Below are 20,580 nucleotides of genomic sequence, written 5' to 3'. Positions count from 1 at the left end.
ATTTGGTATGCCTCGTGATTGATGGAAGAAACCCTAAGGCGTAGGTTTTGAAGAAAAGGTTTGGCGGGAAAGCTCATGTATATATACGTAGACCAAAGACATGAATGATTGATGATGCTACCAGAATGTATGATGCTAGTTGAGAGAAAAGAGTGATTACAAAGGAATAATCTGATTGTGAGAGCGAAATAACTAAGCATTTGGTGGTGAACCGGTAAGAAGGTTTGTCAGAGGGTTAAACCGGTGAGGCTAAAGGTTGGCTGATAAGTTGCTGAGAGAGCAATAGTCAAGTGAATCGGTAATTCTAGAACCGACATAAAAGAAACTAAGAATAGAGTGAGGATCAGAGGGAGAGAAAAAAGGTAGAAGAGAATGTGGAAGTGAAGTGTCAGCTCAAAGGAGATCTAGCAACGTAGATGCAGAGTAGTAGGAGAGTCAGACAGAAAGAGTAGAGATCTGACAAAGAACAAGGTTAAGGTAATCGATGGTGTCAATATTGGTATGTTAGTAGCAGGGACATAAAGAGGCAGCAGTGAATGAAACTGAGCATGAACCAACAAAGAGAAGGCTAAGTGAAAGATAGAACACTCTATCGATAAAATTGAGAAGGGAAACCAGTACAGAACTTAATCATAAGTGGTTACAGAACTCATTTGTAACCAGACTATTACTTTTGTTTTGATATCATGTATTGTGATCACTGAGTTGGTTCTTAGTGTAGGGGTTGTAGCTCCTTTGGGTTGGTGCCCATAAACAATCAGGGGTTGGTGCCCTAAAAGGTTGTAATCAATGTTTTGATTGTCAAGCTGGATTGGAGCAGTAGACTCCAGCATCATCTCTCACCGAGGTTTTTCCCATCTTGGATTTTCCTCGTATATACCGATGTTGTGTGATGTGCCCTTTTGTGTGGTTGCATTGTGTTGCTTTGATTTATCCTACCGATAGAATTACTTGGTTATCAGGTATTTAACCAGTAATCATTTTTAGTATTAAGAGGTAAGAAACTAGAAACCACTGATTCACTCCCCTCTCAGTGACATCTTGTGTCCAGCAATATCAATATTGCAAAGAGGAAATTGAAAAAAAATCAAGCAATAGATCTTGTCATGAGAAGCTTGTTATGAAGAGATGGTGAATAATAATTGAAAGTAAATCCATGTGGCTTTCTTTGACAAGGAATTGAAAAAATTGATGAGGTATAATAGTCAAGGGTGAAAAGGAAGACCAAAGCTATAAATCCAAAAGGGCTACCGGTTCAAATCCAAGACCTCTTGACCATATTGATTGCACGATGGTGTACAATGTGCTAAGTTGGGGGAATGATGAGAGCAAATAATGTTCCATTTTATGCCATTTTCTAGTTGTAGACATCTAAATTAATTAAATTAAATATTTAATTGATTTATCCTTACTACATAGTTAATTAATTTAATTTAATTTAATTGATCCTCACTATAATCCAAATAATTAATTTATCTGATAAATTTATTCCCATTCTTATAAAGTCGTCCAATTTAATTAATTTCTCTAAGTCCCCTTTAGTTAATTAAATTTAATTAATTAACTAGATCATGTGATTCCCACAAATCACTTTCCTCTAACCCTCGCTTACGTTAATTAATTCTTCTAGAAGCCTTCTTATCATTATTCTCCAATTTTTAATTCCTCCACTCATTCTCTCTCCTTTTATCAAATCCTCCTAACTTTCCCACTTGTCTTCTAATCTCTCATTATCCCACTTAAAACCTCTTCCTAATCATTTGATAGTGCCTAATCCTCATGATTAGCTACAAATCAACTAATTGCCATAAATGGCTTGTCCCCCTCTCAACCCCAAACCTTAAATGCACCAACTTTGGTCATTTGAAGGATTTCAAATTTCCTTTCTTCCCCTTGCACCCTCATCTTCCCAAGGAATTTTTAATTACTTTTCCCTTTTCATTTTCCCATGCACCACATTATTTGGGAATTTTTAATTCCCTTGCCCTCTCCTGAGGAATTTTAATTCCTTTTTGTCTTCCCAATGCACTTGAGGGTATCTTCCCCATGTACATTATGGATTGTGGAGACAAGATATGCCTTTATGAAAAATCTTTTGGTCTCCATAATCCACTTCATCCATTTCCTTCAATCTTGACCCTCCATCTCAAATCAATCTTAACTGTCCATTCCTCCTCTTCCAAATCTATAAATTGGGGTCTCCTCCCCTTCATTTGATATCTCATCTCATGCAATCTTATGTTGCCAATATAGATTTTGAAATCATCATTTATGCATCCACTATAGTCAATATTAGGCATCCATATCCTCCACCCCTTTGCAATCATCCATTATCCCTTCATCCATTTGATCATTATTGTGTGTGGAGAGAAATACACAACCTATCTTAGAGCTAATCCAAACAAGCTAGAGAAGGAGGCGCATGTTCAACTTCATCAAGAGCTCAATCCGAGGGAGGAGACATGATTTCAAGGTATAATGGTTTACAATTAAGTGTTTGAATTCTTTTCTGTTTTATTTGCTAGCCATTGCATCTCCTTGTAGTTTTTGTCCATCTCCATTTTGGCACGCTCGGTGGGACCCACGTCCCTTATTACTAACTCTAAATTTGAGTTTTTTGTGATTTTTCAAGTTATAGGTTCTAGAACAATGCTTGCTCCTACAAATCAACATCCGCGATTTGTTGTTTTAATGTCTGCGCTTAGGATCAACATCTGCACACAGAATTTGAATTTTTTAACCTACCATTTTGCAGGTTCTGTGCATCAACATCTTCAGACTTGGAATGACGTCTCTACCTAGTGTCTTTAGACACTTAGTTTAGACCTTTATTATTAGACAGCAAGGCATGCAAGATAAAAGGAAAAGGAACAATATCCTTGAATAGTAAGAACAATATTGATGATGTTTATTATGTTGAAGGTTTGAAGCATAATATTTTGAGTGTAGGACAGATGGTGGACAAAGGATTTCATTTGCAATTCAAAGATGGAAAATGCAAGATTATCAATAGATATGGATTGGAAATTGCATCCAGAACTTAGAACAAAGGAAATATCTTTCATTTGAACTCTGGTGAGAAGTACTGCTTGATTGCTAAGATAGATGAAAGTTGGCTATGGCATAAGAGGACGTGTCTTGTAAATTTTGATTGCATAGTGAAGATCAGTTCAACTTAGGTTGTCAGAGATTTTCCCAAGATTATCAAGCCTCATAATCCGATATATAGAGAATGTCAAATGGGTAAGCATGTTAGAACTTATTTCAAAAGCATACATAATAGATCTAGTGGAATTCGTAATCTTATTCATACTGATCTTTGTAGTCTAGAAAGAACTAAAAGTTTTCAAGGGGATAGATACTTTATGTTTCTTATTGATGATTACTCTAGAATGACATGGGTTGTATTTTTGAAAGAAAAATCAGAAGCTCTTGTGAAATTCAAAATATTCAAAGCTATGGTTGAGACAGAAAGAGGATTGAAGATAAAATGCTTAAGATCAAATAAAGGCGATGAGTTTACATCCGGTGAATTCAATAATTTTGTGAGAAGCATGGAATCAGAAGACAATTGTCTGCACCTAGAACTTCACAACAAAATGGATTAGTGGAAAGAAAGAATAACCATTTTAGATGTTGCAAGGACAATGATGATCGAAGCCAAACTGCCTGATATTTATTGGAGAGAAGTTGTCAATGTTGTAGTCTATACTTTCAACAAAGTACACATAAAAGTTGACACCGGTAAGACTCCTTATGAACTATGGTTTAGTCATACTCCTATTGTCAAGTATTTCATAATTTTTAGAATTAAATGCTATATTAGAAGACAATGCATTAGGGAAATTTGATCCTAGATGTGATGAAGGAATATGTTTGGGTTATTCTATTAAGAGAAAAGCATATAGATGTTATAACAAGAGATTGCAAAGGAGAATGGAAAGCTTAAATGTCAAAGTGGATGAGAAAAGCAATAATCAGATCAGATCATATGATTATGGATAGAAAGATGAAATTGTCAGATTAGAACCGGTTGTGCAAGAATCAGTTCAGAGCATTGATCCAGTTGCTCTAGTAACATCGGAAAAGTCCACAGTGACTGCTGAAGAGCCTAAAGAGTCAGAAAGTCAAGATAATCCAAAGACTCCTAGGTATTTAAAGTTGAATCATTCTTAAGATTAGATCATTGGAGACAAGAGGAAAGGTGTGATGACAAGAAGAAGGTTAGCTGTTGAAGAGGTATGTTTAATTTCTCAAATTGAACTGAAATCATTTATTGAAGCAACTAAAGATGAGAATTGGATGAGAGCAATGGAAGAGGAATTGAATCAGATAGAAAAGAATAACACATGGGAATTGGTTTGTAGGCCTAAATATAAAAATGTTATTGGAACTAAATGGGTTTCCAGGAATCAATTAAATGAAGAAGGTCAGGTTGTAACGAACCAATCTAGATTGGTTTGCAAAGGTTACTCATGACAAGAAGGAATTCATTATGATGAAACTTATGCTCTAGTTGTAAGAATTGAAGCAGCGAGACTATTTCTTGCCTATGTTGCACACAAGAACTACAAGGTATATCAAATGGATGTCAAATGTGCATTCCCGAATGAAGATCTTGAAGAATAAGTCTACATTGAATAGCCTGATGGATTTTCATTATCAAAAGATAAGGACATGGTTTGTAGGTTGAGGAATGCTTTATATAGATTGAAACAAGCCCCTAGAGCTTGGTATGCTAGATTAGATAAATATCTTTCAAAGATCGGATTTAGTAAAGGTAATGCTGATAGTAACTTATATTATAAGATTGAGCATGATGACATATTGATCATTGAAGTCTTTGTTGATGATTTCATTTTTGGAGGAGAAGAAAATCTATGCATGAGATTTGCTGATGATATGAAGAATGAATTTGAAATGTCTATGATTTGTGAGATGAAATTTTTCTTAGGTTTGTAGATTACTTAGACTAATAAAGGTATTTTCATTTGTCAAACTAAGTGTGTGAATGAATTTCTAAAGAAATTTGGACTTGAAAACTCAAAACCAGTTGGAATTTCTATGAATACTGGTTGCAAATTGTCAAAGGATGATGAATCTCCTATAATGAACCCAAGTAGATACAAATCAATGATTGGTGGATTACTGTACTTAACTTAGAACTGACCAAATATAATGAATGTTGTTTGCATTGCTTCTAGATTTTAGTTAGATCCCAGAGAAATTCATGATATTGTTGTTAAAAGGATATTCAGATATTTGAAAGGAACAATAGATTATGGGTTATGGTATCGAAAGGATGATGATTTCAGATTATGTGCTTATACAGACTCAGATTGGGCAAGAAATGTTGATGATCTGAAGAGAACTATAGGTGGTGAATTATTTCTTGGGAAGAAATTGGTTTCATGGCTTAGCAAGAAACAATCATGCACTTCATTATCTACTGTTGAAGCTGAATATGTAGCTGTTGTGACAAATTGTACTCAGATCTTATGGATGAAACAAATATTGAAGAATATAAAGGTAAGTTATGATGAGCCTATTGTTATTTGTTGTGATAATACTGCTAGTATTGATATGTCAAAGAATCTGGTATTTCATTTCAAATCAAAACACATATCTATAAGGTATAATAAATCTTGAAGGAAAAGGTTGAAGAAAAGGAAGTCAAATTGGTATATGTGCCTACTAAGGAATAGATTGCAAATATTATAACCAAACCATTGCCTAAAGATACTTTTGAATATCTTAGAGATCATTTAGGGGTTAACACCCCTCCGGAAGAGGCTTAAAGACGTGGAGGGATGCATCAATTCGGTGAGCTTATTAGAAATATCTTCTAATCTGGGTTTATGAGATGATGCTCCTGCTCAGGGGGAGTAGTCAGTTGTTTGGTTTCATACTTTGGCATCATCCCTCCATCATTGATGTTAAAGGGGGAGAAGTGTTCATGTGAAAAACAATTAATCATATTTCAGTTAGGGGGAGAGATATTTCAAATCAGTTTTGGTGTTTGGGGGAGATTATTGGCATTCCTTGGCACTTGGATGTTTTTTTACATTCAATGTTTCCATCAATGCCAAAGGGGGAGATTGTTGGCAATATGTAAGAATTGATTATGTGTTGTCATTGATGTCAACACTATCCTGGCTAGTTGTTGCTCCGGTTGGACTTGGTTTTGGATATGATTATCAGAGATTCTGATCCAATATGATCAGATCGTTTGATTCAGTTTTGGATGGTTATTCAGATGATTATATTTATGTCATAATCAATTGGTTCATGATTTTATGCTCCAGAAGCTATCACTTATGTTCTAGTTTGTCGGTTGATACTCTTGGTACCAGTTTCCGATACCGATTGGTGATATTTGATGAAATGGTTAAGTGGTTTTGATATGGCTTATGGAAATGGTTCCTAATGTGCTGAAGGTGTTCTTGATCATGTCCTAATTGTTTGGTGGCTTCGCATTGGCTAGCGTGAAGATTTGGTGATCTTATTTGGGTCCGGTTGGATATTCTGTGTTATTGACATTGAGGGTTTCTACCAGTTGGTGAAACATGTTGCATTTAGTATTAGCACAATTTTTGATGGATATAATTGTTTGGGAATTTGAATTATATCCATGCTATGTAATGTAAATCATAATATTGGTCAGTTGGTATCGTGTGATGCAATTTATGTAATTTTGAGTTATGGGTTTAGGGTTTAGCCAACCTTGTTTATCAAGGTTGATGACTTGTATTCATAGGTGATATGATTATGTTATTTGGTAAGGAAGGGATTGGGGTTATGTTTTCATTATCAGAGAAAGGTTTATGTGTGAATAAGGTTATATCATTCAGTGAAAGCTTGTGAAGGTTTTGGTATTGCAGGGCAGACATTGGTGCTTAGTTGGAATTGTAATCAAGCATTAGGAGATGCTATTTTCACAGTTCATTTCCTCCATCCATTGTAACCCAATGTTTATGTAAGTTAGCGAGACTTCCCTTTTATGATGAGTAGTGAGCTCTAGGTGGTTGGCCTAATTGCAAGTGCAATCCCCATTGTAATTTTTTCACATACTGATGCAGAAGTATTATCTGACTATGGGTAGGGTTTCCCACCATGGTTTTTCCCTTTACTAAGTTTTCCACGTCAAAAATATTGGTGTTATGTGTTGTATACTTTCATGCTTTATCTTTCACTATGTTGTTTTCATTTTGCTCTGGTAGAAAGTTTATAATTTGCAATAATTTTTAAACTTCAGGAAAATTGATTCACCCCCCTCTTAGTTTTCCTCTGCTTCATTCTAACTATTGATATCTAAGATTATAACACTAAGTACTTCTCTGTATTTGATTCCTTGGTAGGTCGCATAGAGCCCATCGATACCCATGTTAATACCATCACAATCCAAGGAGTTGATCCCTCTCCCACCCCTCATAGACCCAGGATTACCATCCAAGGTGTCCCTCCCCTGCAATCATCAAGTCAGTCCTCTCAAGACAAAATAGTCATTCAAGGTGCTACACACTCAAATGACTGTAGTGTGACTAGCCCAAGAGGAAGAGTAACCATCCAGGGAGCTCCTCCTCCTCCCTCACAACCTCCCATGTCATCCACCCACTGATATGATATCCTTGATCATCTCAGGAAAACTCCTGCATAGATCTCCATACTTGAGCTCCTCAAGACATCCCTCGTCCACAAAGAGATCCTTGAGCAAGCCCTTCTAGAGTCTCGCATTCCCGATAATATCAATGTAGCCCAATTCCAAGACCTTATTGGCAACCTCACTGCGCAATACCACCTTATGTTCACATCCAAGGATGTAGTCATTGATGACCCATCTCACAATAAGCCCCTCCACATTGAGGCTATTGTGCAAAAACATAAAGTTAAGCAAGTCCTTATAGAGGATGGATCTGGTTTAAACTATGTACATATAAGTTAATCAAACAACTAGGAATTTATGAGGATTTGGTCGATCCATCTAGAAAGATCACAATCAAAGCCTATGATGATGCAGAAAGGGTTTCAAAAGGTACAATCACACTGCCTCTTCAAGTGGGCCTTGCAATTGTGGAAACAACATGCTAGGTCTTGGACCTTGACCTCCCATATAACACCCTTCTCAGTCATCCATGGGTCCATTCCATTCAGGCCATCCCATCCACCTATCACCAATGCCTTAAATTCGCATTCAATGGTAGAGAAATCACTATCCACACTGACCTGCAACCCTTCCAATATTGAAAATTTCTTGAAGGGAAGCACCCCTACCATTGTCCGCTCAACTCACCCGCTCCACCGCCCCTATCCAATCCTTCAAATGTTTCCTCCACTTCATCTCAACCTGAGGTCAAGGTTAAAATCATTGATAATGGTTGTGGAGAATATACCTTTCAAAATGCCCTCTACATGGGTCAACTCCCACCTTCTCTCCTATACCTAAGATCACCATCGTTGGGGCTCACACAGATCCCCCTACTGAAGTCGAAGATTCTGATGAAGAGGAATTCCACGAAATACCTTTCAAATATCTTGACGATATATTTCACGATGCCCATATGAATACTATCATCCTCGTCACCCTTTCGAAGATTACAAATTAATTCATAATGTAAAAATAAAAATATATACTATTACAAATTTTTTTAAAAAAATAATTAATATATAAATTAAAATAAATAATTAATTAAATATTTAAAGTCTAAAACTAAAAAGTATCATAAAAGATATATCTTGAATCATGATTGTTTGAATTTATTGTTATATATATGTATATTGATTTAACATTTCATATATAAGAAGAGTGAAAAAGAATCAGTTAAATTCCATTCATCATCATAGAATCTTTTCATAGTAAAATATACTAAAAAGTTTGGAATTTCGAATATGGATGAGTGTAAACTTATGGACAACTATGAATTATAAGAATACATGTACAATATAATATTTATCACTATGTATGTGGATGATTGATTCACAAAGTATTAAAAATAATCTATTTAAATGATTTAATATTTTAATATTAAAATTATATTTTTTAATCAATGATAATATAATAAATATATAGTAATTAATGATATGAGTACTTTTATTTATAATTTTTCTAATATTATGTAAAATAATTTATATTTTTATTAGGTTTTAAAAATATGAAAAAGTAATATAATTATAAATAAATATAAGTGAATAACTTTTCAGATTAAAAATACACATTAATTAATTATATATAGTATAAAAATAAAAATCAGATTTTGATTTAAGTTTGAAAATATAATTTTCAAAATCATATTTTTCTTGATTTTGTCAAATATTGTAATTGAAAATGATATAACATTTTGTTTTAATCTGAAAAAAAAAATGATTTCTAAATTTGACGTTGAAGTGTGTTCCTTTTCCAGCCAAGCAAGGCATTTCATCAAATTTATCAATCTAAAATTGAAGTATAAAACTAAAATTATTTCCCTGGTGCGACTGCATACCTAATTTAATTGTGAATGCAACAAACATTTTATTATCAAGGTCTAAAGTATAGCCCTAATTTCCCCACAAACAAAGGCTTTATCTTAAGTATCTTGTCCCTATATTCTTCCAATTGAAAGGTAATTTGGAGAAACCTTAATGTTAAAAATTAATGCTCTTTTTAGAAATGTTTCATCTAATGTTTAATTCTATTTATTCAATGATAAAAACTATTGAATTCAAAATCATTATCATAATATTTTTTAATTATTTTATTACTAGATGTTCAAAATTGTTTGACATATTTATAATTGATATTTTTATATCCACTTCCACATTGACATTCAAAACAAAGATCTTTTAATTTACAACTTTCAACCTAAATTCTTAAGCCTTGATATCTAAAATATAGCTAACTTCTAATATATACTCTAAATCTTGAATTTAACCATTATCATAATATTTTTCAACTATTTTATTACTAGATGTTCGGAATTGTTTTGTATATTGATAACTGATATTTTTATATGAACTTCCACATTGACATTCAAAATGAAGATCTTGTAATTTATAACTTACAACCTACATTCCTCACCCTTAATATCTAAAATATAACTAACTTCTAATATATACTCTAAATCTTGACATTTTTTTGCCACATAACTAACTTCCTAGCCTCTTGAAGTAATTGATTTTGAAGAGATGTTCCCCAATATTTATGAAGAAATCTATTCAATCTTCTCTTTTTTGACAAATGAATCCCATTTTCACATTTTTAACTTATTTTTCTAATTCAACCTTAGTAATTTTTTTTCACTTATACCTCTTACCATTATTTATGAATTTCACAATTAATTGATCTTAAAATTATTAGTAATATATAAAAAAATAAGATTACAAATTAATTCATAAATAAAAGAAAATATATTAATATTATAAAAGATAATTTAAAAATAATTAATATTTAAATTAAGATAAATAATTTATAATAATTATAAATTAAATTGATTAAATTATATTATTTGCCATATTCATTTAAACTATGCTTTTTTTCCCGAGAAATATATGAATTTAATAAGATAAAATAATGCAGAACTTTGAAATGCTCAATACAATTCCATACGAGGGCTTCTTCAATATGAAAATTAGGAGAGGAAAGGTTATTTGTTCTTCTCATATAAAATCCAAGACTTTGTAAAGAAGGGAGATGAATAATTTGACACAAAATGGCCTGCCAGAAAGCCGGGTACAAAATGCCAGCAGATCAATACCATACAAGTTTAATAATAAATGTCCAACAGAAACCTCCTTGCTTCCTCAAAAGGGGAGAGTAACTCATCAGAAATGTCTTCATGCTCAGTTTCTGCAAAAGGAGGTGTACTGACGTCGGGGAGTATGAAGATGAGGTCATCAAGCTTCCGCCTTCCCTCTTCATCCACACACGCTGATGTGCTCACAACACAATTACCAACCCCCAATTTGGCCTCCACGTGCCGCTTTTGGACATGTCTCTTGTAATAATGCCGCACGGAATAGGCAAAGGATAACCTTGCCCTATTGTCAGGAGCAATCCAGGCACGAGTGTTTCTGGGTAAATGGGGGAGAGCTTGCTGAACACGTCTTTCTCTTTCCATATCCACATAAATCATTTGTCCCCCCTCCGAAGCCACCACCTCCTCCCATTTCTTCTTCACTGCTTCCCAACAACTGCTGTTTGACGATGATGATGATGATGATCTCACATCCATCTCCTTTAACAGGAACCACAGCTTTACCCCACCCGCCGGACTGGGCGATTCCACGAGCTGCCCATTCTCATCAACATACACGAATCTTGATTCACTGTGGAAAAATGCTCTACACATTACATCCGCATGTGGGTACATTTCATCCTCGAATTCCTGCAATGCCACGAAGACCCTCAATTAAGAACAAGGTTGAGCAGTGACAACCACTGAAATTAAATTCCTAGTTAACAACAAGAAAATGTGTAACTACGATTTGTACCTTTCTTCCGCACTCCACTACTGCTAAAGAGTATTGCTCCTTCACTTTTTGCCATCGCTTTTTCAACGTAGGGCTTCCATCTATATCAACAATCATCAATCCCTTCATCTTGGCTAACTTGTCCATTGTATTTTCCTCCAGTTGAGGACATTCTGAAGCCTTGACAACAATTAGTGAACTCAGACATTCAAAATCATCAGAGAGGCTCTGTAATGCAATGCATCCATGTATGCTCACATATTTTAAGCACTTCAGCTGACCAAAATTTTGAGGTAGATATGACAGCTTCTCGCAATCTTCCAACACCAAGCGCTCCAGAGAAGCGAGGTTTTCGAAGCTTTCTGGCAACAAAGAGAGCTGTGTACATCTGATTAAATATACATCTACCAGACCATATAAATTGGCCACACTGTCTGGAAGGCTCACCAAACTGGAACAAGACCTTAAATCCAAGCTGTCCAGAGAGGATAAATTGCCCACACTGTCTGGAAGGCTCACCAAGCTGGAACAAGAGCTTAAACCCAACCTGTCCAGAGAGGATAAATTGCCCACACTGTCTGGAAGGCTCACCAAGCTGGAACAAGAGCTTAAAACCAACCTTTCCAGAGAGGATAAATTGCCCACACTGTCTGGAAGGCTCACCAAGCTGGAACAAGAGCTTAAATACAACCTGTCCAGAGAGGATAAATTGCCCACACTGTCTGGAAGGCTCACCAAGCTGGAACAAGAGCTTAAATCCAACCTGTCCAGAGAGGATAAATTGCCCACACTGTCTGGAAGGCTCACCAAGCTGGAACAAGAGCTTAAATCCAAGCTGTCCAGAGAGGATAAATTGCCCACACTGTCTGGAAGGCTCACCAAGCTGGAACAAGACCATAAATACAACCTGTCCAGAGAGGATAAATTGCCCACACTGTCTGGAAGGCTCACCAAGCTGGAACAAGAGCTTAAATCCAAGCTGTGCAGAGAGGATAAATTGCCCACACTGTCTGGAAGGCTCACCAAGCTGGAACAAGAGCATAAATCCAAGCTGTGCAGAGAGGATAAATTGCCCACAGTGTCTGGAAGGCTCACCAAGCTGGAACAAGAGCTTAAATCCAAGCTGTTCAGAGAGGATAAATTGCCCACACTGTCTGGAAGGCTTACCAAGCTGGAACAACACCTTAAATCCAAGCTGTCCAGAGAGGATAAATTGCCCACACTGTCTGGAAGGCTCACCAAGCTGGAACAAGACCATAAATCCAAGCTGTCCAGAGAGGATAAATTGCCCACACTGTCTGGAAGGCTCACCAAGCTGGAACAATACCTTAAATCCAAGCTGTTCAGAGAGGATAAATTGCCCACACAGTCTGGAAGGCTCACCAAGCTGAAACAAGAGCTTAAATCCAAGCTGTTCAGAGAGGATAAATTGCCCACACTGTCTGGAAGGCTCACCAAGCTGGAACAAGAGCTTAAACTCAACTTGTTCAAACAAGATATTTTTCCAAAATTATATGGAAGGTTCACCAAACTATCACAAAACTTTAAACTCAACTTTTCTAAAATAAGTATGTTGTCAATGGTTTTAGGCAAGCTATCCAACCCTCTACAGCCCCGCAATGTCAGAGAATGCAAAGATTTAATTTGGGAAAGGGTGGTGGTTAGATTAACCAACGGAGCATCTTTAATACACATATATCTCAATGAAGATGGGATGGTGCCTGTGAACTGCAAAAAAAAATCATTTGTTTTGAATTCGTATGTCCAAAAAAAAAAGATTTTTTTTCAGAAAATAAAACTAATTATTAGGCAGAGATTGTAGAGTTTGCCTCAGGAAAGTTGGAGTCTCCGTCGTATTTCAAAATGAATGCTGCTAATCTCGGATGATTACTGACATCCATCCGTGAGTAATTATTATAGTTGTCGAGGCTGACCAACCTTAGATTGTCAAAGACTCCTCTACATTCTCCATTCACTATTCTAGTTCTTCCTGTCAAGATCAAAACTCTTAAACATCTCTTCATCAAGTTGAGATGATCTGCTTCCAGCTCGAATGCTTCATCCACTAGAACAATCCCCTTCGTTCTCTTTATCCTCTGCAAAAAATGGTTGTAGATCAAAAGTTCATCCAAATATAGCGCACTAATTGATCTTTTAAATCTTTCATAAAACTAATTCTACTAAGTCGTCTGTATGTAGGAGACAAAATCTAGATATCTGGTAACAGCGAGATAGAAAACTCACCTCTTTATCTTGGAGAACATCATTGAGAGATTGTTGGTCCGTGATTCTCTCCCAATCTCCTGACAGCATTCTCCCTCGCGCTTTCACTATATCATGTACATTCACCCTGCCTTCATCGCTTATATTTACAAGTGCAGCCCTTTCAAGCTCTTCAAGCTCTGTCTCTCCAACACTACACGCCACCCTCCGCCGCCTCCAATTACAAAAGAAGAACACAATGTCAAGAAATGCCTCTTTACACGAGGCTTTCAAACGATTGTATACAAAATCCACCATACGCTCACTTAAGTCATCCTCCTCTCCTTGTAGGAGCTCTGACTTGAGACTTTCAACTACATTTCTACAATCTGGCATGCTTTGAGCATGTTCATACAATCTGGCTCCCGCCATTTTTAGTACCAATGGAATTCCCTGGCATATTTGGAGGAGGCCATTAATATCTACAATTGAGTCAAAACTTGCCTGGTCATAACCTAAAGCCAACTTGCACAAGAATTTATGTGCCTCTTCTTGTGGAAGAGAAGCTACCAGATAAGGACAGCGTTCAACTCTTCCTTCCAAAATTATACGAGTCTCATTTAGATTTCTGGTGGTTAAGAGAATTCTGCTCTGTGGTGGAAGGGATGCCAAGTCAGTTATGGGAAGAAGCTTTTCCAAGTCACTTTGCTTTAGTGCGTTGTCAACAAAAATGAAAACAGGTTTAGAAGAGTGTTCTTTAAAGTCCTTGGATAACACTTCCCGACCTTCACTCAAACTTCTCAACTGAATTTTCTGGTCGTAAAGGTCATCTAAAATTTGTTGTTGGGCCGATTTAAGATCAGCCTCTGAACAATTCTGTTCCATATCAACTCTACAATGTTTGTAGTTTTTTAGGTCAAGATTACTGAAGACGGCACTAGCTAAAGTTGTCTTCCCTATCCCACCTTGTCCATAAATGACCACCACCTTAACAGATTTGTTTTCCATGTCTAGAAGTTTAGTCACTTGAGTTCTGGATTCCTCAATACCCACTACAATAAACCCAATAAATATTTCTTAGAAAACATGTTTAAATAACAACTATGGAGTAATTAAGCACCTACAGAAAAATTATAGAAAATATACAAATAGAAAACTTAGAAAACATGTTTAAATAACAACTATGGAGTAATTAAGCACCTACAGAAAAATTGTAGAAAATATACAAATAGAAAACTTTTAAGATTACTATGTAAATATAAATTTAAATTGTTAAGCTTCCACACCTTCAAAATTTTATTTTTTTAAACAATACAATATTTTGACTTGTATCTTGCTGTTTAAGAGATAATATCAGCTAATTTACATTATATTCTCAAATTTTATTAGTATTTGTTTGTCACTAAATTAATAAAATATTTTTTATTTAATTAAATTCTCTTCAAAGTGTATCAATTATTTTATGCTGAGTTATTATAATAGATATACATATTATAAATTATTTTATTGGATTTGAATTTGTGTAATTAATTTTTTTGGTTGCATAATCAACATTGTGTAAATAGTACTAATAAATTATGTAAAATATCTTGTATATTGATCTATTTTAATAAGATTATTCATTTAATGAAATGACAACATGAATGAGTAAATCAATAGTTGAGAATTCACTTTGTATACCTATAACCTACTATATTTATTTATAAGATACAAAATAATACATCTATTTCCATTTCTACCTTCCAAGATTTTATTATTGATATCTTTTCCAATAACATTGTCCATCTTTAAATAGCCCTTATTAGTACTTGCCGTTAGGCAATACTATTGTAATGAAAATTCATTTGTTGTGCTTATATGGTTATTAAAAGAAATTATTTACACCAATGAAAAACAATTATTTTTCTTTCTTTAAAATTTTTTAATTTATTTTATAGTATAGATGCACATTTGTTAACATTATAATTTACAAAAAATATTTTTGTTGCAAACGATTGGCTAATATCGTTTTGCCTCTTATAGGTTGGTTTCTCGGAATCACCACGCAAAAACTCAAAATAACATTTATCATAACTAAAATATAGTTATTAATGTGTTATTCATGAAATATTTTATAATTATAGATATTATTGTTTTAAAATCCCCCAAACTTTGCATGTATCATGACAAAGTTTATAATATAGATAAAAAAACATTAAATAAATTAAATTAAAAATATATTAGTTACAATTAATAAATTACAATTTCAACTACAAATTAACAAAAACTAATAATATAAAACAAATAAAATAAAATTTAAGAATATATTAGTTACAATTAATAAATTACTAGGCAAGTACTCGCCACTATGTGGCACTTGTTTAACAATGTACCCAAACTACTCATGTTTTTTACCCTAATTTCTATGCTAACTTCTAATTTCTATCTCTTTTATATTATCTTTTAATTTCTGCGTCTTTTATATTAAAATTTATATAGAAAATTTTGATCATATATATGAACTACCTATTTTCATCATTTTCACAACTATTATTTTGAGTTATCTACAAAGTAATCTTTTAATTTCTACGTCTTTTATATTAAAATTTATATAGAAAAAATTGATCATATATATGAAGTACCTATTTTGATCATTTTCACAAAACTATTATTTTGAGTTATCTACAAAGTACTAAACCCAATTCTTGTCACCAGTCAAAGTACCAAAAATTTAAGTAATTTATCAGCATTATAATTGACAATCAAATTCCTAAAATTTTACATCTTACTCTATCTATTGCCATGTAAAAGTTTTACAACTCTCCCATTAACACAATAGAATATCAAAAAATCAAAACTCTAAACATGTCTAAAAAAGAAATACACACTTTTTGTTCAATGTCTATGTAAATAATTTTGAAACAAACATTGCTATTAATTTGTAACATAATAAATAATATAAAGTACTATAATTAAATATAAAAAAATTATTTTATCTTATTTTCCAATTAAAAGAAAATTATACAAAAATTATTCTAACAAGAAATTGTTTATGCACAAATCAAAATGCATCTAACAAGATAATTAATTCATATTTATTAATAAAATTAAAAATAGAATATACAGTTATATTTTTTATTTTTTATTTAATTAATAAATATAAAATAATGGTGCATTTTTGGTACCTCAGTTCTACCCAAAAAATAAATGAACATCCCAAATCGAAACAGAAACAAATTGAAATTAGATACTTTTGAATTCCATCGAAACAGAGGAATTTGGACTCTTGGCTTGTATAAAAATTGAATGACAAAAAAACCATTCAGGACAGTTCAACACGAAGAATGGGATTTTTCTTAGGCATAAACAATGACCGAAATAAAAGAGAAATTAGTACCTGCTCGAGGAGATATTCCTTGGGAGAGAGGTAACTGAACTGGAATCCTACTCAAAACTTCTTCCGTCCTATTCAACACTTCTGCACTCCTATTCAACACAGTGATTATCGCTTCCAGTGAGAGATCTGAGTACTCCTGGGCAAGTTGTGCTTGCAATCTCCGCAAATCTTCACCCGCAACCGGAGCAGCGAAAAATCTATGTACCCATCAAAAGTTTAAAAAAATTTTACCATCATAGAAGAGTTGAAATACGAAATACATCACACGAGAAATAAAGAAATAAAAAATTCAGAATGCATAAATTGGATTTACTTGTAGAGCGCATGAGATTGCATTTGCGATATGCACAGGAGTGAGCCTTCCACAACGAATCGAATAACCCGCTTCAGCTTCTCCTCAGGCAAATGATCATCCAATCGCTTGATGTATTTTGCAAGATTACACATGTATTTCAAGAGCACTATACATTCGTCTCTGTTGGAAGAAACTTGCTCAATGTGTTCCAACACGAAACCTACAACTGAAAGCGCTATTCCCACCCACTGAATTTGCGCTGCTTCTTTTGTTATATCAATCACCAATTTCCGAGTTTCACGGTTAAGCATTGGCATGGTGTCCCTCTGCAGGCATAAACATTGGTACATAGTTTTAGAATTGTAATTTCTTTGCACGTTAATACTTTCTTTCCCAATAATACACAAAATGTGTGAATCAAGAAGCGTAATGGATTGCATGAATTAGAAATGGTTGAATACCTTGCATATATGTCTGTTAGATCTGTGCAATATCTTCTCCAATAAAGTAGCACCAGAAGTGATAGAAGAGGTGACTCGATTCGTCTTGGAAAGAAGGGCAATTGAATTAACGCTTCCCTGGTCGATGGTATTCAAGAGGTCATCGATGTAAGAAATCAATTCATCGATGTGGCTCATCTCTTCCACTTTGATCAGTTTCTCGATAACATCTTGATAATCCTGTTGGGGGGCAGAGGATGAGCAGCAGCAGGAAGTGTTGCCCATTTTTCTATTACTGAGCGTATGAAAGAGGGAAGCTGGTAAATGAAATTCGAACAAGATATGATTTGGGTAAAACAGATTGCTGAGAATGTATGCACACAAGAGAGGAGATAGCAGCGTTTAATAGATTGCTGAAGCTGTAAACGCCAAAGAAAAAGCAGCTACAGTCTTTAGACAGCAGAATTTGCTTTAATATATAATTTTCTTGCGCAGTGTATAATTTAAAAAGCAGCTAGAGTCTTTAGAGAGGAGATGGGCAGGCTTTAATATATAATTTTCTTGCGCAGTGTATAGAGAGCATCTTTGTACAAGTGGGCGAGGAAAGTCTTGTGCAATTTAAAAATTGTTTGTGTCGGACATCATATTAGGTACCGTCTTTGTTTATTTGTTCGCGTGCTTTGAAGTCGTCTGTGCCACCGACTACCATATATTTAAAAAGGTTTCTTCATTTCAACAGACAAACCAACCTTTTTTGTGTTTTCAAATGGGTTGGCATTTTGGTTTACGATTATATTTACAGCTTCTTAAACATATATTTATGTCAGCTTATTTCAAACAAATATTATTTTCAGACCTTCCTTCAATGTACCTCAATTAAAAATGGTTTGGGTGTTGTGCCGAATATATAATCCAAGATAAGAAATTCTAAGAAGATCTCTTTCTTTCATATATATTAATTAATTGAAAATAAAAAATATTACGGCCACAAAGATCTCTTAAAATTTGTTGTTGGAGCAACTTAAGATCAGCCTCTGAACAATTCTGTTCCATATCAACTCTGCAATACTCGTAGTTTTTTAGGTCAAGATTACTGAAGACGGCAGTAGCTAAAGTTGTCTTCCCTATCCCACCTTGTCCATAAATAACCACCACCTTAACAGATATGTTTTCCATATCCAGAAGTTTAGTCACCAGAGTTCTGGCTTCCTCAATACCCACTATAACAAACCCAATAAATATTGTTGGGGGGCAGAGGATGAGCAGCAGCAGGAAGTGTTGCCCATTTTTCTATTACTAAGCGTATGAAAGAGGGAAGCTGGTAAATGAAATTCGAACAAGATATGATTTGGATAAAACAGATTGCTGAGAATGTTTGCACACAAGAGAGGAGATAGCAGCGTTTAATAGATTGCTGAAGCTGTAAACGCCAAAGAAAAAGCAGCTACAGTGTTTAGACAGCAGAATTTGCTTTTGCAAAAGTGGAGATAGGCCTACACAGACTCTTATAGATTCTTTTCTTGTGGTGCGCTCAAACTGTAAAGGGAAAGGTACAAAGACCATTTTTCTGCAACTGGTCATGTCAGTTTACTATTATATCATCTTTACAGCTGTTAGTGAGTGTTACAGTGGCTTTTTTATACTCATTAACCTATTTAAATATGTATTTCCTTGTCAATCTTTATCATTGTCGTCCTTTTTGGCTCGTATTTTCTTGCTTCATTATTGACTTGACCAATCAGCCATGTCTTTACAGCTGTCTGTAAGGGTTGTTTGTACTCATCAACCTTTATAAATTTGTATTTTTCTGAGATATTTTCATTAAGACAAAACTAATTTCAGGCCTTCAGCATCCCTTGGGTCAATAATTGAAAGATGAATGAATGAAAGAATTTCAATGACATCCACAAAACTTAATGATGTAAGAGACCAAGATGATATTGGATATTGTGCTGAAAATTAGTCTTAATTGTTGTTGTTGGAAGCCCTAACACACTTTCCAACCAAGTTTTTGAAGTATGATTTAGATTTCCCTTCAGAAGATTGAAATTTGATTGGACATGGTCAAGAAAGTGATCTTGATAGAAAAATAAAAATTACATAGTGGATTTGTTTGTCTAATTAGCCTTAATTTTCTACAATATTAACAAGCTGATTTGAGAATCTAGTGAACTCATATTAATATCAACTTCGAACCAAGAACTTTCATTTATTATTAAATTTTAAATGCTTCATTTCATCATGTTTATCATTTCTAACTTTTTCTCTTGGGATATCAAATGTTAATAATAATGACTAATTAATTTATCTTAGGATTTCGTCTAGGGTTTTTGCCTTCTCTATTAAGGTTGAATTTCCTAATTGCATATCATCAATTATATATCTAATTAGGATCTATGAACATCGTTTATTATATCTATTGTTTGAGTTTGATAGTTGTTTAAAACTCACTCACCCAACCCTTTCAATTATGATATATTTTGTGATCATTCCTTATTGAATGTCATAGGAAATTGTCTATTATATGATACATGCACACTTTATTGATTTTAATATATTTATTTATTTATTTTATTTCATATGATCGTTTTATCCTAGATAATCTTATGTCCTATTCTATTGATGATGGGGTAAGTCTTATGCATATATTGTTTCATAATATATGTAATATTTCCTTCTTTTACCAAGTTGGCGATTTCTCATCTTGCTCTCTTCCATATTATCACTTCACATTTTTATGAGCTCTAATCATCCTCTCACTTTCCTATGGTTGGCATTATTGATATTTGTGATGATAGGTCATCCTTGAGCTCGTTTCTCTT

General features: G+C 34.1%; 1 protein-coding gene across 1 annotated transcript; it reads right to left on the bottom strand.

The window, feature by feature from the left end:
- Positions 1 to 10,558: 10,558 nt before the first annotated feature.
- Positions 10,559 to 18,224, bottom strand: LOC131063696 (disease resistance protein TAO1). Its single transcript, XM_059210953.1, has 7 exons — positions 17,780 to 18,224; positions 17,337 to 17,644; positions 17,024 to 17,220; positions 13,690 to 14,699; positions 13,275 to 13,541; positions 11,467 to 13,173; positions 10,559 to 11,360 (listed from the first exon to the last, which is right to left on the bottom strand). The coding sequence occupies exons 1-7, from the start codon at positions 18,041 to 18,043 to the stop codon at positions 10,740 to 10,742; spliced, it is 4,374 nt and encodes a 1,457-aa protein (XP_059066936.1). The 5' UTR covers positions 18,044 to 18,224; the 3' UTR covers positions 10,559 to 10,739.
- Between the last annotated feature and the right edge of the window lie 2,356 nt (positions 18,225 to 20,580).

The sequence above is a fragment of the Cryptomeria japonica genome, chromosome 9 (genome assembly GCF_030272615.1).
Source record: "Cryptomeria japonica chromosome 9, Sugi_1.0, whole genome shotgun sequence".
In the NCBI taxonomy this organism is placed as follows: Eukaryota; Viridiplantae; Streptophyta; class Pinopsida; order Cupressales; family Cupressaceae; genus Cryptomeria; species Cryptomeria japonica.
The sequence above is the reverse complement of the archived record's forward strand: the minus strand, read 5'-3'. Positions and strand labels throughout refer to the sequence as shown.

Coding starts and splice junctions, on each gene's coding strand:
- LOC131063696 (XM_059210953.1), bottom strand. CDS start 18,043: ATGGGCAACACTTCCTGCTGCTGCTCATCCTCTGCCCCCCAACAGGAT. Junction 17,645..17,779: donor CTAACAGACATATATGCAAG/GTATTCAACCAT, acceptor TTATGCCTGCAG/AGGGACACCATGCCAATGCT. Junction 14,700..17,023: donor AGGAATATCTCCTCGAGCAG/GTACTAATTTCT, acceptor GGTTTATTGTAG/TGGGTATTGAGGAATCCAGA.